Source organism: Sprattus sprattus (assembly GCF_963457725.1).
Source record: "Sprattus sprattus genome assembly, chromosome: 8".
In the NCBI taxonomy this organism is placed as follows: Eukaryota; Metazoa; Chordata; class Actinopteri; order Clupeiformes; family Clupeidae; genus Sprattus; species Sprattus sprattus.
Window position 1 is genome coordinate 16,299,050 of NC_137927.1, and position 26,664 is coordinate 16,325,713.

The window sequence follows — 26,664 nt, forward strand, 5'->3', positions numbered from 1 at the left end:
TAGAAGATCATATTGTCACAGTGAATTAAAAAATATATGCCTATCGTTTAATGCTGGCTGACTATTTAAAAGATACATTCATAGTTAAATGCAAACAGGCCAAGCATCATTCAAAAAAGGCAATCCAGTTATAGTTGTTGAGTTGAACAATGTCTGTTGATAGGTCCACAATGATTTGCACAATCAGTCTCTTGTAAACTTTCTAGAAGGTGTTCTCAATATTCAGGTGAAGCACAGGTTTTACAACATTTTGCGTATTCTCGACGTTTCTCCACGTTTCTCTAATCATCTTCTCAACTAAAAAACTGGTAGGCCTGACGAAAATAGACTAATATTTTACGTTGAACGTTTAACAACACTGAGAGAGGATAAACACATTCAGTTTATATATAATTTCCAGCCATCCGTGGTTTAAGGCCTATTTAGGTACTTATAGGCCGAGGCCATATACTATAATACAATGATCGTCGTTCAGGTTCAATCGATATGCACTAACCCTGACCATGCCTTTTGAGAATAGCCTACAACATTAATTGACCCACAAAAAGAAAAATGTAAGGTAATCTGTATAAATATTTATTTAGTAAAATGTTGACATACACTCGGTTTTTATAAATATAAAGTTTAACATTTGGCACGACAATACAAGCATTTTTCAACAAGCAACATTAAATAAGTCAAGATGGTGTTTGATTTTCAGCAGTGCTCTTATTTACAAATATACACAAATGGTCCTCATGTTCTATTCATTATCGTGTGTAATCTTTGCCAAGCAGAGCAATCGAAAGATTAAATGATTATTAATGTTGAAATTGAGCTATTGGTCATCACTGCTGCTAGCCAGAAGTACATTCCTCACGTGCAATTATTTCTGTCTAAATGCAAGGGCAACTGTCAAAAAACATACTTAATTTCTTATTGATTTCATACTTAACATAGCTAATTTAGTGCCACCTATTTTTCAGTCCTCAAAAGAGAATTATAGCACTCAGACATTGACACAGTGCATTCATACATCGACAAAGACGTATCATTGCTGAAGATTAAACAGGAATAATGTTCATTTAAGATACTGGACAACGTGCTATAGGCCGACATGAAAAGGACGCAATCATTAATTTAGCTGAGGACACCTCAAAGGCAAGTGTATAAACTGTTATGTGTGTAAAGGAATAAGTTCGTTCTGAAGAATGTAAAGTCAGTTTGCCCGTTGGCTTCTCTTCTGTCTCAGACGCCGGTATCCTCACAACACTTGATAAATTGTGTTGGGATCGTGCGAAGAAGGGATACAGCTGGTCGGTGACGGGACGGGCGCAACTGGCTCAGTCAACACGGATCCCTCCTGAGGGGAGCATGGCTGACTACCCTCAGAGCCCTCCTGGATAGAGGGGCAGGGAGAGGTTTCTGTGGTGATCCTCTCCACAATGCTTGATAGACAGTCCAGACTGGAAATAACTGTGTTTTTGTTGTTTCTGGAATCTGAAAGGTAACAAAAACGAAATGTTAAAATTAGTCACATTTGGTGAGCGCTACTCCCTGAAAATTAATTGGTAGATATTTATTTTTGGTGTTGGTCAAAGGACCAACATTTTGCATCTTTCAATTGTCTTTAACGTCATTAAACGTATTTGCAATGTATCCGTTCGACTTTACACCTACCATTTGGTGTTTCGCTGAAGTAAGCGCTGTCATAATTGTTCCTTCGCCTTGAAGTGCAAGATGGCCTAGTGAAGTCAGCCTAAACATGAAAGAAGACATAGTTGTTAGATATGTTGATGCAAGTGCAGCCTATACAATGCGTAAAAGGACGGAAGAATAAGCACGGAGCACATTTAGAACAGTGTTCATACCATGCCATCAGAGCAGTTGGATCTCGGACTGGATGCATCAGAGTCGCCGCTGTAGTGGTCGATCACTGGGTAATAGTTGTCTTCTTGTCCTCCCCCCCGAAGCAAGGACTGTAAAGATTCGATGTAACTGATGGCATTTCTTAGGATCTCGACCTTTGGCAACCTCTGGTTCGGATTTGTAGACGTGCATCTTTTCAGGCTCTCAAATGCATCATTGACTTTCGACAGCCGCCTTCGCTCACGCATAGTTGCAGCTTTCCTGCGATCTGAGTTGGTGGTTTTCCTTTTGCAGGCTTTGCATGCCCACAAGAGGCATCTTCCAGCTTGGTGGTGTCCGCTTGGTGCACGTATGTGTTCGTCTTCATTCTGCTGATGGTCGTCTGGCTTTAACAGACCTACGTGTACCAGCCTGGGATCCAAATCCTCAAAAAACTGCATGTCACTGGTGTCGAAACACGGATCATCATAAAAGTCGTCTGCGGTGCTGATTGGGAAAGACATATCCAACTCCATGGTCCTTGTTTGTTTATTTCCAAAGCACTTAAGGTATTTTTGCTGATGCGTCTTTTGCTGCCTCTGGCTATCCAGGAAATATTGTATCCACACTAGTTCGATGTGTAGACACCGATCATGAATCAGAAGTGTGGGCTTGCATCGGCTGAGTAACCCTCAACTTTCGTGCTATTGCAAAAGTTTGGGTCGAATATATAGTGACCTGTCGTTCCCGGGGCGTGTCTAGCCGCGGACAAACCACAGGACAAGCCAATGGCTGTACGCTGTCCTTGAGGGGCGTGAGTCATTGATATAGTGACAGAAAGCTTAATGTTAAAATACTGGTGCTATTGAAATGTCTGATATTTCATGCAACAATGTAAATTCAGCTGAAATATTTTTTTAAAAAATGATGAATATCGCCTTTTAACGTTGCCAAGTAACACCGATCGGATGTAGGCCTATATGGTTGGGTGTTAACTGACAATTAAACTAAATGAGAAAACAACGCTAAGAAATAACACTTATTTATGTAGGCTATTATTACAGAAATTAAGTCGTAAACGGAATGTGTTCTACTCAATGTTAGAGTAACAAAATAACTGAAGCAAATAATGATTAGGTAATTTAACATACAGATTTTTTTTGAAAGATGATCAAATGTAGGTTATAAGCATTTTAAGAGTATATGGACTTGTTTGCACCACAGTGGTATTTTCTAAGATCTAAAGTACTGTCTTGCACTGTCATGAAATAACGTTTTGTGAGTATAGAATCTACACATGGGTATGGTTTGCTATATCGGTTCATTACAATAGGTGACGCTGTAGAGCCAAAACGCAAGTGTACTGAGTCATGAGTATCAATTCGCCTACAGACTACATACAATCCTGGGTTCATTATCATGAGCTCGTTAGTCATGTGTAATTGGTGTACAGTGTCTGGCTATCATAGCAAAGTTTATTCAAGGAAAAGGAAAAGATGAAAAGAAAACGAAAATAGATAGCAAAGATCGTGGTAAACAGAAAATGGGTTTCGACTAAAGTGAAAGAATGATATCTTAATGAGTAAATAATAACTCTCAGCAGTAATGAATCATCATATTTTATGTAGGCTATGTTGTGTTTCATGAGAAAAAACAATTATATTTGTATGCAGCAGACCTATAGCCTATGTGACTACTACGTCAAGTGACACTACCAATCCAAAATTACATAACCAATCAAAGCCCTTAACTACATTTTTTTCGTTGAATATTTCTATGACAGGGTGTCATATCACGCTTGACGCTCTTTTTCATAATTTAGTTGGCTTTGTGATGCTCAAATGTAGAAAAGTTCAGTTCATCTGACCTCCGCGGTTGTCTGGATTTACAAAACGTAATGTACACCTTGCCTAGCTTTAAACCCTCAGTCCCCCAAAGCCTAGGGTTTACACGTATCTCTTCCTCCCTCTCAATTCGCAATCTGAACGTGAGCTTTCCTGTTTTTATTTCAGGGTGATATTTATGATTAACTCTTCTACAGACTTTTGACATTCATACCTTAGCACTGCCACATTTTAGTTAGTGGCTTCTCGGGAAAATAAGATATATATATATATATATATAAAAAAAACATTTCGAAGGCCTAAAACAATTAATTCAGGCACAGCTCATAGTTCCAATATGCTCCTCCATTGACAAGAAATTAAATAACCAGTCAATTTATTCGTTTCAAAGAATAATCCGATTAAAAATCAAGAAAACATATCGAAGAGGGGGAGACACTTATTTCCTGTATTACCATGGATTATGGTAATTTATATATTAACTAATAGCGTGCATATTCGATTTGCCCATTTTTATAACCAAGATTTGTGAGTTAGATAGAGTATGGAGAGTGGAGTCAAATTAAGAGCACCACCAAAACACAAATTAATATGTAAAGCCCTTTTTTTAAGGCAATACTCCAGTAACACACACAAAAAAAACTATTTCGTGAGAGACCCCTTGCTTTGTATTTATAATCCAAACACAAACACTATATAGGATTGTCATTCATTTTACAATTCAAATCTCAAAAAGTTTTATCTTAAAGTCTCATTACTTGACAGGTTCATGACAAGTTTAATTTATTTGTCAATGTTTTCATTAATATTATGGCATCATCACACATTATTACATTCTGCTTTTAAATGCATGAAAACAAAGCCCAGAAAGCCAGAAAGAGAGGAAGAAAAAAAGGAGAGAGGAGGGGAGGGGTTAAAGCAATCAGTAATCAGCAACAGCCCTGGAGTTTCTTTTCACACCTGCTGCGGTGCGTAACCAGTGCAGGCCATTCGCCCCCCGACTCACTGAACACAAGCATTGTGATGGGCCAGAGATTACATTACACCCAGCCTACAGCTGGGCTTTCTCCACACTCTGTAGATACTGGGGGATTGTAAGCACGGACACGAGATGGCCAACAGGTCTTGTGCCACTGCAGCTAAAGGATTATGACCAAATCCCTGCTGGCGTACCCTACAGAGCAAGAAGTTCTGTGCCATGCAGTCTACTTCTGACATGCCTTAGACAGGTTTAGTTTGCTAATAACACCAAACACTTAAACACATTTAGAGAAAAATATGATGTTCAATAGAATTACAAATGGTGTGATCTTTTGAAATGCTTACATGGAATCCAATGGATAATGTTTGTATCAAATCCAGGTCAAGATTATTTTAGGAGTTTACCATCAGCAAATATTCTGAGAGTTACGATGGCCTGTTGTTGAGCCTGATATGCTGTGAGTCCATAAATTATAAGGTCTATGGGTATCATGTCAATGATACATATTCACTTTAGGATTGCAGATGGACATTTGAAACACGTCCTACGCTGAACAAGTGCAAAACAATATTCCATCTCTGATGAGACATTCTTGTGTCATGTTCTGAGCATCTGAAAGAGATGATCATCTTTCTGAAGGGTGTACGCTCTGTGAATGCCTTGGAGTAAAGTGTCGGCATGATTACGCCTGAGCCAGAAATATGATTTCAGGTCTCTCCCATGTTCCCTAAACTAAAGGTGATCCATGATCTAAAAAAAAAATGAACAAGGGAACGTGCTGGAACACCCATGAACATCAGTGTATCACATGTTCCGACACTCAAAAGGAATCCATTGCCCATGTAACCATTACTGGCAAGTGGCTCAGGGTTTCCTTTAGGTATAAACAAAATTGGTCATACGTGGTTGTTCAACATTAACATGAAAAGTAAAATTGCACAGAAGTAAGTAGAAGCACACTTTGTTTACTGTCAACTGTGTATTAATGTACACTATCATGGAGATTTCTATCTTTTTGTGGGATGATCAGAAGGAAGGAATGGCCCATTTAAAATATCCAACTAAATATCTCTAAGTAGGTGTCCATAAGACCCCTCTGCTACCCTCCCAAAGCTTTATTTTACAAGTCTTGCAACACAAACATGACAACAGCCAAGGCCACCCATGAACCAGAAGCAGTCATCGCCACACAGCCACTTGTCTACAAATGTCTGCAGTTTGACTCTCATTTACAAGAAGAACACAGTAAGAAAAAACTGAAAAAAAAGAGTACACCGCTACTTTGTAGTGCATATTTCACCAATAAGCTGCAAGGGATACATGCTTATCTGACATGGGTTTCAACTGAGAGAGGGTTGAGGATACTCAGGCCCAATTGGTTTAAGTATCTTTTTATAACCAGATGAACAGTTGTTGTACTCAAAATCCCAAACTCTGGCACGTAGTGTTAACAGACATTAATCAGTATTATTCTGCCTGTGTTGCAGTGTAACATAGGTGAGTCTATGGCTGTGTTGCAATGTAACATGGGTGAGTATATGGCTGTGTTGCACTGTAGCATGGGCGAGTCTGTGGTCGGCTACTTACCCATGTAGTTACATTAACAGACATTAATCAGTATTATTCTGCCTGTGTTGCACTGTAACATGGGCGAGTCTGTCTGCTCCTGAGCCATGTAGTTAAACTGTTTGTTTCTCCTGTGTGGTCTCCATCCTCACACCCCAACTCCAGGCTGCAAGCTCTCTTGGGTGGTGAATCTGCCCAAATGGAATAATGGCAGCAGCAAGAGTCCTCAGTCATCACTTTCAACTCTTTAATTGGTTAATGTTAGGGACCACTTGAGCAGGGATGTTTGTGTTGAGTTTGATCAGTTCAGCTGTGAGTTAAGCCTGCACTGTTGGTTATCCATCTTTCTATGTTTTCTGCTGAGTTGTTAGTCTTTTAGCACTACCCCATTAACTGCTTCTGCTTTTAGTGTTCACAATTAGCTCCACTGAGAGATTAACATGCAAGCACAGAACTCTCTTAGACAAACAATGGAATATTTTTCTGTTTTAATCCCATGTACATGTGGACGACCTACTCTACAAATGGGAGTCCAGACATCACTCTATATTCTGTGGTTATGTTCTCCTGAAAGGCAACAAAATGAGACTACACAACTATTATCTGATGCTAAGATGAGTACGTAGCCATTTCCTATCGAGTGTTAAAAAGAACTGATGACAGTGATTTTCTAGAGTCCAGTAAAGTCTATGTGTTACACATGAAACAACCCCAGATCACAGAGATGCTGTATATTGGCTCCACAGGAATGCATCTTTGTTGTTCGAGCGGCTGAGCATCCCAACCCGAAGCATGCCAAACTCCCACCCAGAACTGCGATGATTGTCCCCGGCCTGAGACAGCCGCAGCAGGTGTGAACGCGATGCTGGGGCCACAGCGGCTGCTGGCCGGGGCCAAATTTAGCTCAGGTGGCTAATAGTTGGGCTTGGCAGGTACTTACCACGTCTCTCTCAATCCTGGGTGGTAGTCTCAGTTCCTCACCCACAGGGTGGTCTAGTTTGCAACATTTTTGGCAAGTGCAAATGGTTTAAATAATCAGGCGACATTGTTTTGGACGCTGACACTCTAAAGGAATGCCATTTGAAGCTCAGAGTTGGAACAACACTATGTGGGTGTGAATGCCACCACAAAGACAATAACAATGCTGACTGTCTCTTTTAAGGAGCTGACAGGAGAGATGCTGGTATGATGCTCTATGGTGTAGAGGCAGAGCTACAGGATAAGCATAGTCCTTGTATATAATAAAGTATATGATATACTGCGCGTAGAATACTCTTCACATGAAATCATATTATTATTCACACAATGAGTTGTGTTTTTGTTTCACAAATACAACAGCCCAACAAATGTTATCAGATGTGCTATGTGTGTAGGGTTAGGGTTGGTAGAGGAGTTTTCTATGGCGTAGATCATTACTGAAAAATTGACCCAGACTGACAAGGATCTTGTGAAGTGCATGATGCAATGTGAGTCTTAGTGCTGGAGAGCGTGTTACAGTGAATGTGAAGGTTACACTGAAGGAGCTGTCTTCTGCCTTTTCATCTTCACACTGATTTGACTCGCTGTTCTTGGCCTGTTGAGTCCAGACCACACCATGACAGTCCCCAGAGCCAGAAGCATAGGGGGCAGAGAATTAGAGCATACCTTTCACTTTCCGCACATTACAGAGCGACTATGGTATCTTATCATTTCAGTGAATAAAAAAGAGTGATCTCACCGGAAGAACTGTATGCCATATAAATGCATCATCATCTATTTTAGATTCTCTGACCAGTCAAAAAGATCAGACACGCCACTAGACATTTCACAGCTATAAACAGTTCAGTGATGCCCACCTTTGAAAAGGCTGGCATGGTCTCCCATGTGTTGTATCGTGTGTAAGCCACATGTCAAAGCATGTACATTGTTTCCTGGGTGAAACACATGCTGGTCTTTGCTGGGAATTACAGCACCCTTAAGCAAATGATCCGCTGGCACAGTGATGTAAAACATTAAATATGGTTTTAAGTATGGGAGGCGCCATCCGGCCTGTGTGGCACTTACAGCGGGCAGCGCTCCAGCCCCTTTATTGGCACCCCGCTCGTAAAACAGAGCATGTCCACTCCGGGGGAACAAAGCACAAGTGGGGCGATCAGTCTCCTCTGTTGAGAGACATGGAGAAGCTGGGACAGGGCCGCGGCACTCAGTGACCATCTGGGGGCTCTCAGCACTCAGTGACCTGCTGCAGCCTAGCCACTCACGTTAGCACCCCAAAACAACCAGCATATATTAATTGGAACACAGGGTAGGAATGTATTATTTAATGTTTGTTAATCCTCATGTCTGTTAAAAGGTGATGTGCTCTCTCAGGAAATATTGGCGCCATTTTACGGAGAGATATGGTGTATAACTGGAACTATATGTTTGATGGTTTAAGTGTCTGATGGTAACACAATGTGCTGTATATGACAATTGTGTTTTCTTTTGAGGATCCATTTTCATTTGGTGAATTGATTATTCTAATGAAAATATTTTCTGCTGAACATTAGTTAATAACTCTAGAAAACCCTCATAAAACATAGCTGACGCTCCCATTTAGATTCAGAATTCAATTCAGAAAGTGTAGCTGTATACGCATTTAGGTTTGTTTCATTGGTTCCATTTTTATTGCATATTATACTTTGGCAAGACTCATTTTAATTGAATAATTTTACCAAAAGTGTGGGTAAATATCCCACATTGAATTTGTGTCACATTGAAGTTTTTTTTAATTCACTCTGGATTTCATTTGTAAATTCCCAGGTTACTATGCTGTGTGACAGCTTAAGTGACACCACATCCTGATTATACTTAGCAATCCTTTTCTTCAAACAGCACGTTTCTTATTGGCTAAATACTCTTAAGAGCCTGAGCCCATTTGTCCCTGGCTTTCACACTCCTGACCAATCCTCAGTAATCCTGTCACTTTGCACCAGCTCAAAGGTGTCTTCCCGCTTCCTGAATAAAACAGCGCTACACCTTATTGGAGATAACTGAGGTGTGACAGCAATACCCTCACCTAAAGATATGACACCACAAGCCCCATAAATGTTCATTTACACAAGACAGAGATGGCTATTGTTACAATATCACACCAGTAAAAGTTTTTTTTCAAACAGTAAACATCTCAAATATTCTATTGAAATCATCCCACTTCACACTTCAGACTCTTCAATGTGGCTGACCCAGTGTTAGAGAAATGCCATATTATTATTTGTTAAGTATTGAATATGTATAATTATGCAATATAAGGTAATATTAATAGATTTATACACAACACGTTTTCCACCACAAAGTATGCACTACTTTAACCTTGACATTATATTACATTTACGTCCACAAAGCTTCACTTAATAAAGTAAACATGATCAAATTTGGGAGTGAAAACACACCCTGGTGAATTTGAACTGCAGACATGGATTAGCCGTGGGCTTGCTCTGGAGGCAGCACGTATTTGGGCCTATAGCAGGTATCAGATTTAATGTTGTTCTGTAGGACCATCCCTTCCCTGGGCCTCTGGTGCTTAGGCGGGCGGAACCTGAGAGACTGTGAATAATTGCCCACAGATCCCAGGTACGTTTTTCTGGCGCGATAGACGCCGTGCCTACCTCCGTCCTGGCAACTAGTGACTCTCAAGCCCCGCTGGTGTAGAGCCTAGTGTACAGTCTTATGACACAGGGCCCAGCTGGCCCTTCAGCACAAACCCCCCACCGCCCACCCCACCACCCACACCCCTCGACGGCCATCATAAACAGTCTGAGAGCTATGGCGAGAAAGGAGAGACAGTTGTGAAATACATTTCACTTCTGAGCATTCAGTAAGAGGTTTCTCAGATCTCAGGTTCAGCACACTGGCTTGTTTCCCAACAGTCCAGGCCGGGGGAGTGGAGTGATGCTCACCAACTTGGATCTCTTTACCTTGCCGAGCTTTTCCAGCAGTTTCGACATTCACAAAAAGTCCTAATCTGAAGCTTAATTCCATTTCCGTGTGAGCGTGATAATTTGGATGTACTGTCTAGAGTTTCACTCCACTGAGGGACTTTTCACATTAGAGTTTTATGGAGTCTCAATATGTAGAATATAGAATTTCTGACATCTCCCTTGTATAATTTGATTAGTTCTTTGATGGATCAGACTCACAGCCTGTATCGGAATTACTTTTTCATACGTCTTTTTTTAAATTAATTTGAGAAATTCTGGGCCATCTTATCAATGCATTTATTTTCACTTCAAGCTTTGGCATCTCTCCCTATCATGTGATACCCTACCCTGGGCACAATTAAGTTTAATGCTGTGTGAACACATACGTAGCATGACAAAAAAAACTGTGTCTCCACATGTTCAGCGGTCTTTAGAATCAGGGTTTAACGTTTTTAAGCATTATAAAACGTGCATTTTGATTCTGTGTTAACTTTGGTTCCATATCTAATACAGTTTGGAAATGTCTCTGTACTATGGTATGCATAAAATACAGTTTTTTTTATAAAGTGTCTTCCCCTTACTTTGGGAACAGTCACTGGCATTTGGTGATTTAAAAACAATAAAATGTAACACAATGAAAATATTTACTCTGAGATGTCATAATTGTCATCCTGGCAAATCAATTTGGACAATACAGCCAGCAAGATGGATCTGAGAAACTCCGTCAGTAGCACTTTACGCCCTCCCTGTCTTGATCTCCGCTCGTCTGTAGCAGTAGTCCTGCTGAGCACATGCTAACCCTGTGTTTTGATTCCCACACAAACAAAAGCAAACAAACAACTAGGAGCAGCAGGAGTCCTCCCCTGTCCTCCCTCATAGGCCATCCAGATGACTTAACCATCTCGTCCGTGGGCCTGGCTGGGCTGTGCTGGGCTGTGCTGGCCTAGGCTGGGACAGGGACTCAGGATGAGGCTGGATGGGCAAGAGGACTCCAGTGGGCATGTAGGGACATGCTGTTCTCGCTGCAGGGTTAATCACGGTCTTCTCCGTCCCAAGCGGGCTCGCTCCCAGCAGGGGGGGCTGGATGTGGATTCCAGATGGAGCAGAGGCTCTCTGGGACCAGGTCCAGGCCCCCTGCTGGGACACCCGCAGTTTAATTACCCTAGTTAGTTAGGGACACAGTAGCAGTCCACCCCACTGCTGGGCAAACCTGTGTGCTGTCAGAGACCAAGGAACTCTATTTGTCTATCAAATGGACACAGTGATCCTGAATTGTCTGAGATCCACTTTAGAAATACAAGATTATTTTAGGAGTTCTTTGGTACTATGTCCTGAACACTGAATGAATTGGTAAGCACAGTGTATTTCCAACATTAGTAGACAGCAGGGGTAACAATTTGGATCTACAATTAACATAAGGGTAATGTTTAGAGTAAGGTGTCAATAAAAGGATGCAACAATATGTACTTACCTATTAGGGGTGTGCAAAAAAATCGATTCACAATCGTATCGCGATTCAAGTGCTCCCGATTCAGAATCGATTCATAGAATTCCAAAAATCGATTCATATTTATAATTTTTTTTTTTTTTTAAGATTAACGTTCTTTTTGGCTTCGCAAACTGTGTAGTAGGCTAACGGTACGGTTTGAGTGATGGTGAGCGCGATACGGCGAAATGGTTGATAAAAAGCTTCTGAATAGAAAGTTTACCTTTAAAAGTTGTGTTGTGCAAAAGAAGCAAGCTTCACTGTTGTCTGAAAATGTCAACAGGCAGCTGGCTGAAAGCACAGAAGTAGTAGGCTTACCTTTTATTGGTAACCTTACTGTTACGGTTCATTGTTTTTTAAATAAGAGGCCTGCATGACTTCTATGTTCACAGCAAACTTGAAAAAAGAAAATATTAAGCCATGGTTTAACTGCACTATAGGCTGAGTCTGAAATGTGCACTTTATAATTTAATTTTGTACCGCCCTGTTTGGCAATGTTATTTTTCAATAAAATAAAACATTGGATAAAGCAAGCCAATCCACTTTTCCATGATAAGAGCATAAAAATAAAATTTGCGATTAATTAATTTGCGATTAATTGCGATTCATTTTGAGTTAACTATGACAAAAATGCGATTAATCGCGATTAAATATTTTAATTGTTTGACAGCACTAACATTTACATACTGTGAATCAATTTTTTTAATCGAGAATCGTTTTTGAATCGAAAATCAATTTTGAATCGAAAATCGATTTTGAATCGAATCGTGAGCCTAAAAATCGGTATCGAATCGAATCATGACATTCGTGCACCCCTATTACCTATGCATTATTGATTTTTTTACTAAGTACAATGTAAATAAGAATAGTTCATAGAAATGGGCCCAACATTTCTCCTTTCAAATCTATGTTAAGCCCCACAAAATGTATTTTTGATCATTTCACATTCATCTGAATTTCATTTGAATGTAAACTGTATAGAGACGACTAAACACTTTTAAACAAGTTCATATGCCCAGCATTGAATATCATCATTTTGCCTTAACCACCACCAATGTAGATGGAGTCATGAGTAATCTCCAAGATGTTAACCTCAGCAGGATTTTGTACAAGATAGTGAGATGTGGTCGATAGTCACTGACAAATATACAGTGACTTTGGTTTTCAACACACCAAAGACATGAGCACAACCATGTACATGAAGGTAGAAAGCAGAGTTTGTGGAAGTTTCTTTGGACTTCATAAACTCCCATGAAATGATATGCATTGTTGTGTTACTTTACACATGAGTGTGAAATTTGAAACTATTTACTCATTGCAGCCTGTTCTGTGTTTTATTAGGACACTTCCCTTGTTTACACGGAGGAGTGGACTGATGATGTTCATTTAGGGAGTGAAAACATAACATAATGAGTACATGATGACACACACAGGCGGAAAGTTGTATTTGCTGCCCTACAGAACACTCAACATTTCCCACACTTCTTCACTACTGTCCTTAGTTTGACCTTTTAGTCAGAGTTGCATCAAGTGTCTATTAGTTAACATCCTGGTAATTTGTAATGCGACCTAAAGATATATTTTCTGTGTCTCCATTGGTCTGCAAGGCAGTGAAAGCATCATAATCTTGACATCCATCATTTCAATCATATTATTTGGTTTGCAGCCAAGTCTGTCAGGTTTAGCTGGGAACAAGATAAGCCGGTACTCCTACACACATTTTTCATGCCAAATTATATGTTATATTTCTGAGTTTCTCTAGTTTCAGCATCTCTGCATTTCTCTTTCCCAAAGAATGACCTTTCTTTTGATATTTATCTCTGTTGTATCTTTTCAGATCGTTAATCATGGAAAAGGAAGCAACACCAACAAAGGTCAAATTCAGTATATTGTGGATTACTGCAGTGTGGTTTATTCCCAAAAGCTTCCCAGACTGTGTGATGAACTCATGTCACACCTTATTTATCCCATGATTCAGTTCTTACTGGATATTCCCTCAGTCCCCCTGCTTCCAGCAGAGCTATAGTTAGCTGGCATGTCGGCGATGCACTGCTTGGGTAATACACACTCAGAGCAGAGATTTTCATAGTGGGCTTAGTGGATTACTGTTACCCTGAGTTATTTTCTGCTGTTCTAAAGTCATGCCCTGTGCATTCTTGCCAACTCTGATGGCCTCTTTTCTGTTCCTCTGCTCGATTTAACCCCTCCTGTGACTGTACTGATGGCCCACCAGAGCTTCCCTATCTATCCAATAACTGGTGGTTTTATGGGGTTCTTCGGTGTCAAAAGATGTGAAATGCTTAGGCAGCCATTGTATTATCTGTTTACTTAGGGTGTCATGTTTTGTTCCCATTCTATTAAAAAATTATCTATTTTTTTCTTATGATGATGTGTGACAAGGACTGACTCACACTGTGTGAAGTAACATCTGTAAATAGTACATAGAGTTACAATCATGCTGTTCTCCCAGTAGTTCAAATGTGTCTCAGTTTAAGCAGTGGTTAACACAGCAGAACTTTACCTGGGGTGTCATATCATGGGAGTGTGAATTAGGCAACGGATAACTCACACCCCAGTTGGATGACAAAACCTTTAACAGTTCCTCTCCAACAGCTCAATAACACAACAATATACACCATATACGTACATTGACACTTTTTTCCACTCTTAGTAAATCTGTCACACATTCGTCCTAAAGACAGTTATGTTTTAGTTCAAAATATTAGCTCAAAATATTTGTTATAAGACAGGCAGTGAATGTTACTATTTGAAATAAGACTGTGAGTTATTTTAAATAACTCATGCGCTTTTTTACTCAAAGCTTCCGTGATGATACGAGATGTCATCAATAAATATTTACACTGGCTGTACAGAGGCATTCACTTTCACTGTCTTTCACTGTTCTATGGCCACAGCTGTCATTTGGTATTTTTGTGTGGTGTCTGATTATTGAGGATTACTATGGAATCCCACAATCTCTTTATCAATTAATGAAACATCTTTTTTGTGATTCATTAATGCCATCAAACAGCATTTAGGATTAGGAATACATGTGTCTATTTCATTGCCCTCTCTTGTTCAGTGACTGACATCAGTGAGAATGTGCACGACATAATGAGTCAGTACGACTCCCATCCAAAAGGCTTGATCTTCCCACTTCCTATGTGCATCTGTCCTTCAGCCCTAGTCAGTGTAAAAACAATTACACTTAAAAGCAATGAAGAGCTAATGTGTTCCCAATACCACTCACATGCTAATTAGTTTTACGCCTCAATGACTATCTGCTAACTTTACTAGAGATATTTCTTTTTTTACAAGATTACTCATGTTCCCCATGCATTCATATCAATACATTTTCCTTCCACTCTACAGTTTTAGAGTAATATTTGACATAGTGTGTTTTATACATAGTTAATCTCATGGGCCTTGTGAATAGATTAATAGGTAACCCTGTCCACACTTAAGAACATTTAAGTCCCCCTGCTGGCAAGGTCAAAGGTTAAGTCAATGACAACGGTTAAAACAAAGAGCCCTACTCTTGTGTCTGTGCCTGTATGTAAAATAGGTCACTGGTCACTTCCTAAAAGGAGGGTGCAGGGGACAAATGTCATGGACCTTCTCACCGATGTCAGATGGCCAATCACTTGTCCACCGCCATCAAGCCCTTCACCCCCTCTTCTCCAGGGCTTGTGAGCAGCCAATATCTGGCCTTGTCGTTGTCCCCACAGCCGCTCCATTCGTATGATTCTGACATTAGGATGTTTTCCCAAACCGCCCCCCAACATAAATCACCCGAAGAGTACCCAGTTTGCAGTGTGTACCTTTGAAAGGGACTCTCGACAACGGCCTGGGCAATTGAAGTCCCTACGGCGCTGACAGCTTTTATGAACATCCGACCTGCACAGGAAGCCAGCGTCGTAAACGAGTCTAAAGCGCAAACCTGCCATCAGCAAGGACATTTCAACATGTGAACAAAAACTGTAATTTAACATACTACAACACTTAACTGCTTCTAAGTACTACATTTGACACTACAGTTTCTCACCATGGTTCACTGTAGGCATCCCTAAGGATGTAAGTATCTCAGGCTATGCTCTTTTAAACCCCTCTCTGGTGTATATGGACAGGTGGATGGGAGATTTACGGTGCCGTGTTTGTGTTGAGCACCCCCACTCCCAGCTGCTGTGTTCCCATGAGAACAAGGGGCAGGACTGTGGGCCACGGCCCTTGAGGCCACACGCTGCACAGCCATCGGAGTACTCCAGCGAGAATAGGTGACCCTGAACTTACTGAGGCCATACTACAATACACATTTACATTAAGAAATTGATCAACATACCCTTTTGTCTGCTGTGTAGAGTGCACATATTTACAGCACCTACAGCAAACTGCTGAAGGTATAATCAGCTTCATGTAAAGGAGTGCCGTTTTGTCATGCTGGAGAAACAGATGCAGTGTAATGTGCTCTTTGGAACATGCTATCAAAGTGTGCAAAAGCAGCCATTGGGAATGTCTTTCAGTCTCTCTGGTTCAACAGCCTTTTGTGAATGTTAACATAATCTGGGTGATCTGATGGCAGTGGCAGCTGTAACAGTGGCAGTTACATCCAACAGTCCTTTTTTAATGGTAGGAGAGCCTGTCAGACGTACTTTATTTGGGCTCCTGCCAAATCACAGGGACTATGCCACTTCTCTGAGAGCCTTAATTGTCTTACAAAACAGCATAGATGTAAGCATTGTATTGTTTAGTTTATATTCTCCCTTATTTCACTAGTCTTAAAGTAGCAGAATATTTATGTATCCACAGAACACACTTTCTGAGCCCAAAGCTTTCTATAGCTGCTTCTGCATTGGTGCCATTCCTGTGGCCTTCCAGAAATGCCAGTCACTTTCGCCGCTGTCATCTTTTCATAACCAACTACTTGGTGTGACGTCCAGTTGGTCTCTCTCTCTTTCTCTCACTCCTTCTCTCTCTCTCGGTCTTCTCCTATGCTTTCAGAACACCTGTTGTTGGCCCTTCAAGGTCAGTGACAATGGACTGTTCACAGCAGAGACCTACCGTGACCCCACAATACCCACCATGCTTTGCACAAAGTACACTTAAAACACACTTAAGAGTCCAAATAGTGCTTGTTAAAACTTGGGCCATCAGGGCATTCACTTTCAACCTTATTATTTAGAGACACAGGTTTAGGTTTGGAAGGGATGGTAAAAATCCAACAGTATTTACCTATTTCCAGTATTAAGGTTTTTGTAAACACCTTTACCATAAAAATCTATTAATATGAACAAAATAGACAATATTTTTCAAGGCAACCTACTTATAAAGCATTAGAATTTATTATACCACTTGCCTGAAGTATCTCATGTATGTCTTATTAACTATTATTATCTGCATATTCAATTCATTACTATTTATGTAGCTCAGTACAGCATCCTTTGATAGTGTCACTGGCTGTATAGATAGTGCAGTTTAATGTCATTGCCATCTGTAAAGGCGATAGTGTTCACACTATGTGTTTTTATGCTGATAAATGAAGATTGAATGCGGCTGTGTATGTGTTGGATTGTCCAGGTCCATCCAGTAATTCTATCCAGGACAGCCACGTTAAGCCTCAGTGCCAGCCTCTCACTCTGGCTCCACTCCTCATTGGCTGGCGTGGTCACGGAGACAGCAGCTGTCTCTGGGATGAAGCAGCGACTATGAGGGTGCCAGTCAGTCTGCCCTGCTGCAACTGAAGACTTTCAGCATCCCTAGTGGCTATCGGCACAAAACACACACATTGACCAGCAGAGGTTGTGGACAGTGCTGGAAGCTCCTGACATGTCCAGTGTTATGCTAAGATCTTACAGTTTGTGCTTTAAATACTGTATGTTCTCATGTCATCCAAAAACTAAATTTGTAAAAAAAAAAAAAGTCCAACACAAGTTTTCAGTTTCCATAAAATGGCTTAAATACGACCAAAATAATTTCCACTTGAGAAATTCAGAGCATAAATGCAACAAGGCCTGAGGTAGAACTCCCGATAGGAGAAGATTGGGGGGAAAACCCATACAAACACCCATTGCCACAAAAGCAGCCATTGCAGACAGGTTTCCCTGTTTGACAGACAATAACGGCTTGACCAGGAGAGGGGTGTCCCAGCCTCGCCTGGCCTGTGCTGGTTTGGTGTGTCACTTCAGTACCCCAACGCACCTGCTGCACAGTTGCAGAGCAGATGGACGTGAGGATCTTTTTAAAGGCCAAGGCCGTGGTAGCAACGCCACTCAGACAGTCTAGCAACCTGGGGCCACTCGACAGGGACGAGGACTCACCGGGAGGACTCCAGTGCGTGAGTTAATCGGAGGGCTACCCGACATCCAATGGTGACTAGAAGGAGCAAAGATGCAGAGGAGCGGAAGCTCTGACACATAGCTGTGTTTGTTGGGTATGTGCAATGTGGGTACAGGGCTCTGACCTTCACGTGGTAAAGGTCTGGCTTCAGCAGGATGGCCGCTCTCTCTGTGGAAGTCAGAGAGGGGGTCTGACTACCTCCTTCATCCATGTGCGGTCTTCTTGTCCCATGTGTCTGTTGAGCTGCACTTACTTTTTGTTATTTGGGCTATCGTTTGTTTTTCATCTTTGTCATTTTTGTTTGTTTGTTTGTATTATGTTTGTGGTGTTTTCTTGAGGTGTGCTTCTATACATGCTTATTTGACTGAATCAGTTGTTGTGCTATGTTTCATTTAGACAACAAAATTAAGATTGAAGATGTTTTGGTTGGTTCAAAACATTTGTAGCTAATAATTATAGAGTAGGTATCACATAGACTAGGCTAAAGCTCTCTGAATAGCCTGTTGGTAGACGAAGGTAAGCTATACAGTATGAGTGTCTTGGTGCTATGGGTCTTATAAAAGGTAGTATTTGTCAAGCTCATGTCAAAGTTATCTTTTTTTCCTTGTGAGTCTCTAGCATCTGTCATACAGGCCCTTTATAACCCACCCATGTTAAGGGGCAAACATTTCACTACCACCACTCAACATAAAACCTATCCAACCTGGACATAAATGCACGCAAATACTCAAGCATGTAAACACATCAGAACACACACACACACACAAACATTCATTATGACACCCACACACATGCGCGCGCGCGCACACACACACACACACACACACACACACACACACACACACACACACACACACACACACACACACACACACACACACACACACACACACACACACACACACACACACACACGCACACACAGCACTTAAAACCCTCTCAGTCATGCACAGCATTCCAAAAGGAAAGGCACAATTTAAGTGGCTAATCAAGTGGATTTTCTGCGCCGCAGTGGTTTGGGGACTCTTGCTGCTCTGGGTTTCCTGTGCATTAGAGCTTCAGAGTCTCTTTCAGTGCCTCATCCACACACCAGCCAGGTGGCCCACAGATAGAGCCTTGATCCAGCCAGGGGAATTAATGACGCTTTTCTCCGGTGAAGGGTTAGATCGAAGGACAGACTCTAACTCCAGCTACTGTGGACTGTAATATTACACTGGGACATACAAGCCTGGAGCTCCCATAAACACAGTAAATAAATCAGAGTCGGTATGAGTAAAGGGTAGGGTTTAAGTGCCATAACGTTTTTTGGTCAACACTGACAAGGAATTGGTGCTGAGAAATATAATCGACCTAACATAATTTAAACCCATACCTGTATGTTATTATACAATTAAGGATAACTTGGTATCACTAAAGATGTATGACAAACACTAGGTGGGCTTTCTTTGACTATGGTAGCTTTTAATGGCAATGCTGCCCATCAAAGTTGCCCAACATTTAGCTCTGTATATCATTAGTACTTTAGGAGAAAGCAAAGAAATATTTTTATCAGTATTGATGTTTGTACTATTCAGAACATGTATCATTCAAAAAACTTTCAACCCCTGAATTGGACATGTTGCTTGTGTGTTGCACTGCAAGGTTCTGTCTGTGAGCAAAAGTGAAACAGTGACTAAGTGCTCCGTGCCTGAGGAACAGCTGCAGGGATTGAGAGGACTTTCTTCTAAAATAACCACTAAGCCTCCCTGTCTCAAAAACTAAGGGAGGAGAGAGGGTGAAAGAAAATCTAATTTCTGGTCCACATGAACAGATAACCCCTCGCTGATATTCCTGCTTGATAGCGCTACAAAAACCTCCCGCGCCTCGCCAAGGGGAAATGTCAAGAGATGACGCCCCAAAACCTTCGGTGACACACTGAGTTGTCATACTTGTCCCTACAGACTAATGTATCGGCTTGTGTTTTAAGGGGGGGAGGTGTTTGCCACACTGTTGAGTTGTGCCGTGGCAAGGGTTCTGCTGTGTGCCTCTGCTGGGTTCCATGACATTTAAAAACCATTCCGGGGAGGCACACACAGTCCCTAAATACTGTGCCCAGGCCGAAAATAGATCCGGCATCAGTTTTCACGGCATCCAGAAGGGTGGAATGGGCCATCAATCAATCTCAGACTCTTACAAAATGGACAAAACATGTGATCTGTGCAGCAGGACCCAACTTAATACGCACATATATCCTCAATGTTCATATATCAGATATGCATGTGAGTAGCCACATGGAAAAGTGGACATTGATTGAGATAGTATAGGCAGGGGTGTGTCTCAGTGCCTAGGCTATTCAGTCCATTGGGACTGGCTGAGTGACAGGGGGAACAGGTGGAGGAGAGTGTGGGGTTGCTTGCAGAAGCCCTAAACTGTCCACCTGTTGGTGGCTTGCTCCCATTCGTCTTTGACCTGTTGACCAACTTCCTGTCCCCCAGGGCTCGGCAGGATCTTCGGCGGTCCACCTAGCAACTGCTATCATTCATACATAACGCCATCGCACGCAGTCCTCATCTGACCCTGGCCGTGCCCAGGCCGCCCCACCCAGATTGCCCCACACCTCTTTCTGGGCAGCAGGTCAGGGGGCAGACATGGCGTGGTATACGTGACCCCCAACAAAGCGCCCGCCGAGCCCCTCGCTGTCATCCCATCCCCTGGCCACGTCAGCTTACTGTGCATGTTTAAAGGTTAGGCAGAAAGAGTGACAAATAAGCCGGTAATAGGAAAAAGAAATGGCAAGATGGCGTTACTTCACACTCACTGTTTTATATGAAGAGACATTCACAAGTATAAGTTTATCAAATCTAATGATACAGTTATGTACATATGCCAGAGTTAATCATATGGATTTGTGTTAGCAGACAATACTGTCACTGAACAGTTTTTCCTAGCAACAGACATATAGTGGTATTTTTCAATAATATGTCAAATGTGAGAGAATCATTCTGGCTTGAAAGCTGTGTGGGGCCCTGTGGCTGTAATCATTTAGCTGTAACGGTCTTGGCTGGGGTTCAACTCTGCACACCAGCTTTATTTGCTCTCTGAAATGTTATCTGGAGATTAGGTTCACTATTTCTCTAATAACTGTATTGTGTGCTTGTGCAAGTGCAAGCATCTGTGTATGTGTGTGTGTGTGTGTGTGTGTGTGTGTGTGTGTGTGTGTGTGTGTGTGTGTGTGTGTGTGTGTGTGTGTGTGTGTATGTGTTGTGGGGTCTTTGCATATGTGTCAGTACACGTGTGTGTGTGGGTGTGTGTGTCCGGTGTATGTGTGCGAGAGAATTACACAAATTGCCTAATTTTGTCAAAGTGTCAATCACTGAGTCAGTTAGAAGATGTAATTTCATTCCCAAGTTAATTCACACTGCTAAGAGACCATTCTCACTGTAAATCAGGAGATCCTCCACAGTTTCTTGAGAGACCCCATGAATAGAAATGTAGTTACATTATTCTTTTTTTGTGTATTCCTTTGGCAGCAAACTTTTTGACATGTGCGAACACATCAGAATCACTTTATGTCTCTTTGACTCTTTAAAGAGCAAGTTTAGAATTGTAGCTGTTGACTAAGTTATACACTTTAAAGGTGCTATCCACTCTAATAGCACAGCCTAATAACATATTAGTGTTGGAGACTCCTAATCAGTCTATATTCTCACCAAAATACCACTATGGGGACTATTTTGACTAATTAAGCAGTAGCATGTAATAAGGTCTAATAGCAAATAGCATTTAATACTGTATCATACTAACTGATTGTAGTTTTTACGCTAGGAACCCCAATATTATATATATACAGCCGCGGAAAAAATTAAGAGACCACTTCAAAATTATCAGTTTCTCTGGTTTTACTATTTATTGGTATGTGTTAAAGTAAAATGTACATTTTTGTTTTATTCTATAACCTACTGGCAACATTCCTACCAAATTTCAAATAAAAATATTGTCATTAAGATCATTTATTTGCAGAAAAATGACAATGGGTCAAAATAGCAAAAAAGATGCAGTGTCTTCAGATCTCGAATAATGCAAAGAAAACAAGCTCATATTCTATTTTAAACTACACAATACTAATGCTTTAACTTAGGAAGAGTTCAGAAATCAATATTTGGTGGAATAACCTTGATTTAAAATCACAACTTTCATGTGTCTTGGCATGCTCTCCACCAGTCTTTCACATTGCCGTTGGGTGACTTTATGCTACTCCTGGCGCAAGAATTCAAGCAGCCCGGCTTCTTTTCATGGCTTGTGACCATCCATCTTCCTCTTGATCACATTTCAGAGTTTTTTTTATGGGATTCAGGTCTCGAAATTGGGCTGGCCATGACAGGGTCCTGATCTGGTGATACTCCATCCACACCTTTACTGGCCAGGCTGTGTGGCATGGAGCATTGCCCTGCTGGAAAAAACACTTCTCAGAGTTGGGGAACATTGTCAGAGCAAAAGGAAGCAAGTTTTTAGTCCGGGACAACGTTGTACTTTGCCTGGCTGAGGTTTGTAAAAGACCATAAGGATTGAACCAAAGCGGACTGGAGGGTCTTCTCTGATGAGTCCAATTTCACAGTAGGTGCAAGACTCTGTGGCTTGTAGGCCTCTCCAGGTCTCCGTCTAACCATCAGACGACCATGTGTTGGGCAAAGCTGAAAATTGGACTCATCAGAGAAGACGAACTAGGAGACCCTCCAGTCCGCTTTGGTTCAATCCTTATGGTCTTTTACAAACCTCAGCCAGGCAAAGTACAACGTTGTCCCGGAAGAAAAACTTGCTTCCTTTTGCTCTGACAATGTTTCCCAACTCTGAGAAGTGTTTTTTCCAGCAGGGCAATGCTCCATGCCACACAGCCAGGCCAGTAAAGGTGTGGATGGAGTATCACCAGATCAGGGCCCTGTCATGGCCAGCCCAATTTCGAGACCTGAATCCCATAAAAAAAACTCTGAAATGTGATCAAGAGGAAGATGGATGGTCACAAGCCATGAAAAGAAGCCGAGCTGCTTGAATTCTTGCGCCAGGAGTAGCATAAAGTCACCCAACGGCAATGTGAAAGACTGGTGGAGAGCATGCCAAGACACATGAAAGTTGTGATTTTAAATCAAGGTTATTCCACCAAATATTGATTTCTGAACTCTTCCTAAGTTGAAGCATTAGTATTGTGTAGCTTAAAAATGAATCTGAGCTTGTTTTCTTTGCATTATTCGAGATCTGAAGACACTGCATCTTTTTTGCTATTTTGACCAATTGTCATTTTTCTGCAAATAAATGATCTAAATGACAATATTTTTATTTGAAATTTGGTAGGAATGTTGCCAGTAGGTTATAGAATAAAACAAAAACGTACATTTTACTTTAACACATACCAATAAATAGTAAAACCAGAGAAACTGATCATTTTGAAGTGGTCTCTTAATTTTTTCCGCGGCTGTATATATATACAGTATATATACGCACACACACAGACACACAGACACACAGACACACATGCATTTGACTATTGGCTTTTATGTCCTAACATACTGACAGGGAAAAGTATTGCCATGCCTTGTCAATGCTGTCCACACCCCCTTGTATATTGTATGTCTCTTTACACTAATTCCCATAACAGGTATTCACAAAAAGAGAACTATACAAATCTACTTATGACTTATCTTGGAGACTTCAAAGAACTATTGTTACAAAATCTTCAGCATGTCCATAGCTCTGGCCGTGTGCAGAATGAGAGTGCAGGCTGCCTCATATCAAAACCTGCCTCTAAGCTCTGCCAAATCACCGGACCATCTGGTGGTCATCACAGGGTGCTCGTTTTTTCCTTCTCTCTTTCAACTTTCTCAAAACTTCCCAGTTCAGCCTCAGTAGCTTGCCTTTCACAAAAACATCCAGCATTAGATCTTTGGAAAAGCGTGCAGTCCCTTATGATACAGCTGGTCCTCAGGACATGACTTTGAAATCAGAGATGACCACAAAGTTATTTGGGCTTAGTTTTTTTTTTGCCAACTATAGTAAAAATCTGAGGTGATGAACCACTTCTACTTTCAACACCAGTTGTTCACACAATTTAAATTTCATTTCTGAAATTTAGAGGAAAATGTCAACAAAAGGACTAATGATCTACCCCAGCTTTAATCTCCTCCATATCATATCCCTGTATATATTTATTTATCCCAGTGCATCACTGCACACCACTGTGCATCAGTGACTTTGAGAGGAGGCACCTCGTACTTGCACGCAGATCGAACATGTGCTGAATCTTTGGTATTCGACTGTTGTCCTGGCCGGGCAGGTTTATGCTTCCTCGAGTTCCCCTCGGAGGCCGTCACCCTGATTTGTCACTTCGGACGAGTGACAGGGGGCAGGATGGGTGAACAGCTGTGCTGACCGCGGGGCTGTGATGTCACAGCTCTACACTAAGGTCAAACGTATTCTCACTTCAGAGAAGGGCCTTAAAATACACGGTGTGGGATAATGACCTGGGCACAGTCAGAGAGTCTGTACACTCGGAGCCTCTGTCTTATTTAGAATGCGCTCCTGAGAGACGCTAACCTGCAGACCCAATAGGAAGTCGTTTCACGTTTTGTCCGTCCTTCACGTTTTGAAAGACTTTTTCACCATCAATTGATGCGTGTGTGACTATATATTTATGTACTATGTTTCATGGCGATGTTTAAAACACAGTAAACGTTTTTTTTTGCATGTGTTATCTAAGCACTAAATAGATAACTGAAACTGCCTAGCAGAATTTGCCATAATGTTAGTGGGGCAGAGATACCCCCTCCGTTACTATCCTGGACAGATGTTCTTACTGGCTCTCCCTTTATGGTGGTCTGGGACTTAATTGATACTTTAACTTGTGCGGGAGAGCTTTGCTTCCTCGTCACACAGGCATGAGTTACAGGCGTGTTTTAAACTGCCAATGGTGACACCTAATACAGAGCTCCATTCACAGTCTGGACTTCAAACCTAAGATGTGGACACAGGTCAGTTAGAGCTGCCATCCAGCCCCTTTGTTAAACTTAATCTATCATCTTCACAGATAAGAAGATTCAGAAAAAAATATTCACAGACCCTCTCTCATTACCAATGTGAAATACTGGTTTTGGTGTCAATAAATCTAGGGGTTGATATGACCTGCCATTTGAAATGGATCCTGAGGGGGAATTATGATGCAGTGATTGGGGGAAATTGGGAGATTAGGAGATTAGATTGAGGATGTGATTGTGATGTAGAGACCAGAATGTCAACAGAATATTTTGGCATCTGTTTGATAGGCCTGATTACCATTTTAAATTAGATTGTTATTTCTTAACTGTGTAATTCTTCCTGATATATAATTAAACTACCTGTTTTGAAAAAAACAAAATAGATATGGACAGCATGTGAAAAGAGTCTTTACAATATCCAAATCTCGATATAGGAGTACTCAAGTAGTGAAGTCCACATTTTTGAGATATTTTGTAAAATCACATCCATCACTTGAATAGAGGTGGATTACGCCACATGCAAATCTAAATCTAAATGAGGAAACTTTGTGTGCCAGAGGCATGTTTAAGTGTCACATGATCAATATTTTATAGAAACCTACGAAAGTCCAGAGCAGGTGTCTTGTTTACATTCAGTTTATCAGTGGCATAGTCAGTATTTACAAGTATTACTGTAAATATTGTGAAAGGCCTACGTTTCACATTTTATACATGCTAATATAAGTTCTCTTGCTTATAGCTATTGTCACAGTTAGAGATAAGGGCTTGATTATACTGGGTCCAGTTATAGATATGGGCTTGATTATACTGGGTCAGTTAGAGATAAGAGCTTGATTATACTGGGTCAGTTAGAGATAAGGGCTTGATTATACTGGGTCCAGTGGGTTCCAAATGGCTTTGCTAGGTCCCCCACCTTGCCCCAGTTTTGCGGATGTGTTCCCTGTGTCTCTGTGTGGCCAGAAATTAATATCTGAGCCTGCGTAGTTATGCGACCTTTCCTTTGCTACATCTTTCACACATAGAGAGTGGCAGGGGGGTAGCGGGGTTGCATTCAAACCACTGGCCAAAGCGTCAAGTGACGTAGCTTGGAAAAACACTCAATCATGGCTGAAACTTTGACGCAGTTGGACAGAGGACTATGTCATGATTCACAGCGCTTCCCTTAGCGGATGGTACGGAGTGACAGAAATGTACACAATGCAAGCGGCACTCAACTGAACTCTGATGAACTCGGATCAGTCTTTTCTGAGCCTCTATAGTACAGAACATGAGCACAAAACACTTAACGTATGGGACTTAATGAGCTGGAAGGGGAATGGTTTGTACTCTGTACTTTGTACACAACTGTGTCTGTGTGGTGATAACCAGACCAAGAAAAAACAGACTGACCACCAGATGGCACTAGTATTAAATTCTTCTGCTGACAAATGTTTGTCACCATGACTAACCAAAGGTTACCAATAAATATGAAGTTTTTAACCAGTGGTGGAAGTAGCTAAGTCTATTTACTAGAAAATGCAAATTTGAGATTTGAGATACCTGTACTTGAGTATTTCAATTTTTTACTTCCACTCATTTCAGAGGAAAATTCTGTACTTTCTACAACACTGCAATGTTTTGACACTTTTTAGTTACTAGTTAATTTTAAGATGAAAATTTTGAACAATGGATAATAAGATAAGTTTTT

General features: G+C 41.2%; 1 protein-coding gene across 1 annotated transcript; it reads right to left on the reverse strand.

Annotated features, from left to right (window-relative positions):
* Window positions 1-560: 560 nt before the first annotated feature.
* On the reverse strand, window positions 561-2,513 carry LOC308368765 (myoblast determination protein 1 homolog 1-like). Its single transcript, XM_080843023.1, has 3 exons — window positions 1,851-2,513; window positions 1,660-1,738; window positions 561-1,479 (listed from the first exon to the last, which is right to left on the reverse strand). Exons 1-3 carry the CDS (start codon window positions 2,361-2,363, stop codon window positions 1,244-1,246), a joined length of 828 nt encoding a protein of 275 aa, XP_080699149.1. The 5' UTR covers window positions 2,364-2,513; the 3' UTR covers window positions 561-1,243.
* Between the last annotated feature and the right edge of the window lie 24,151 nt (window positions 2,514-26,664).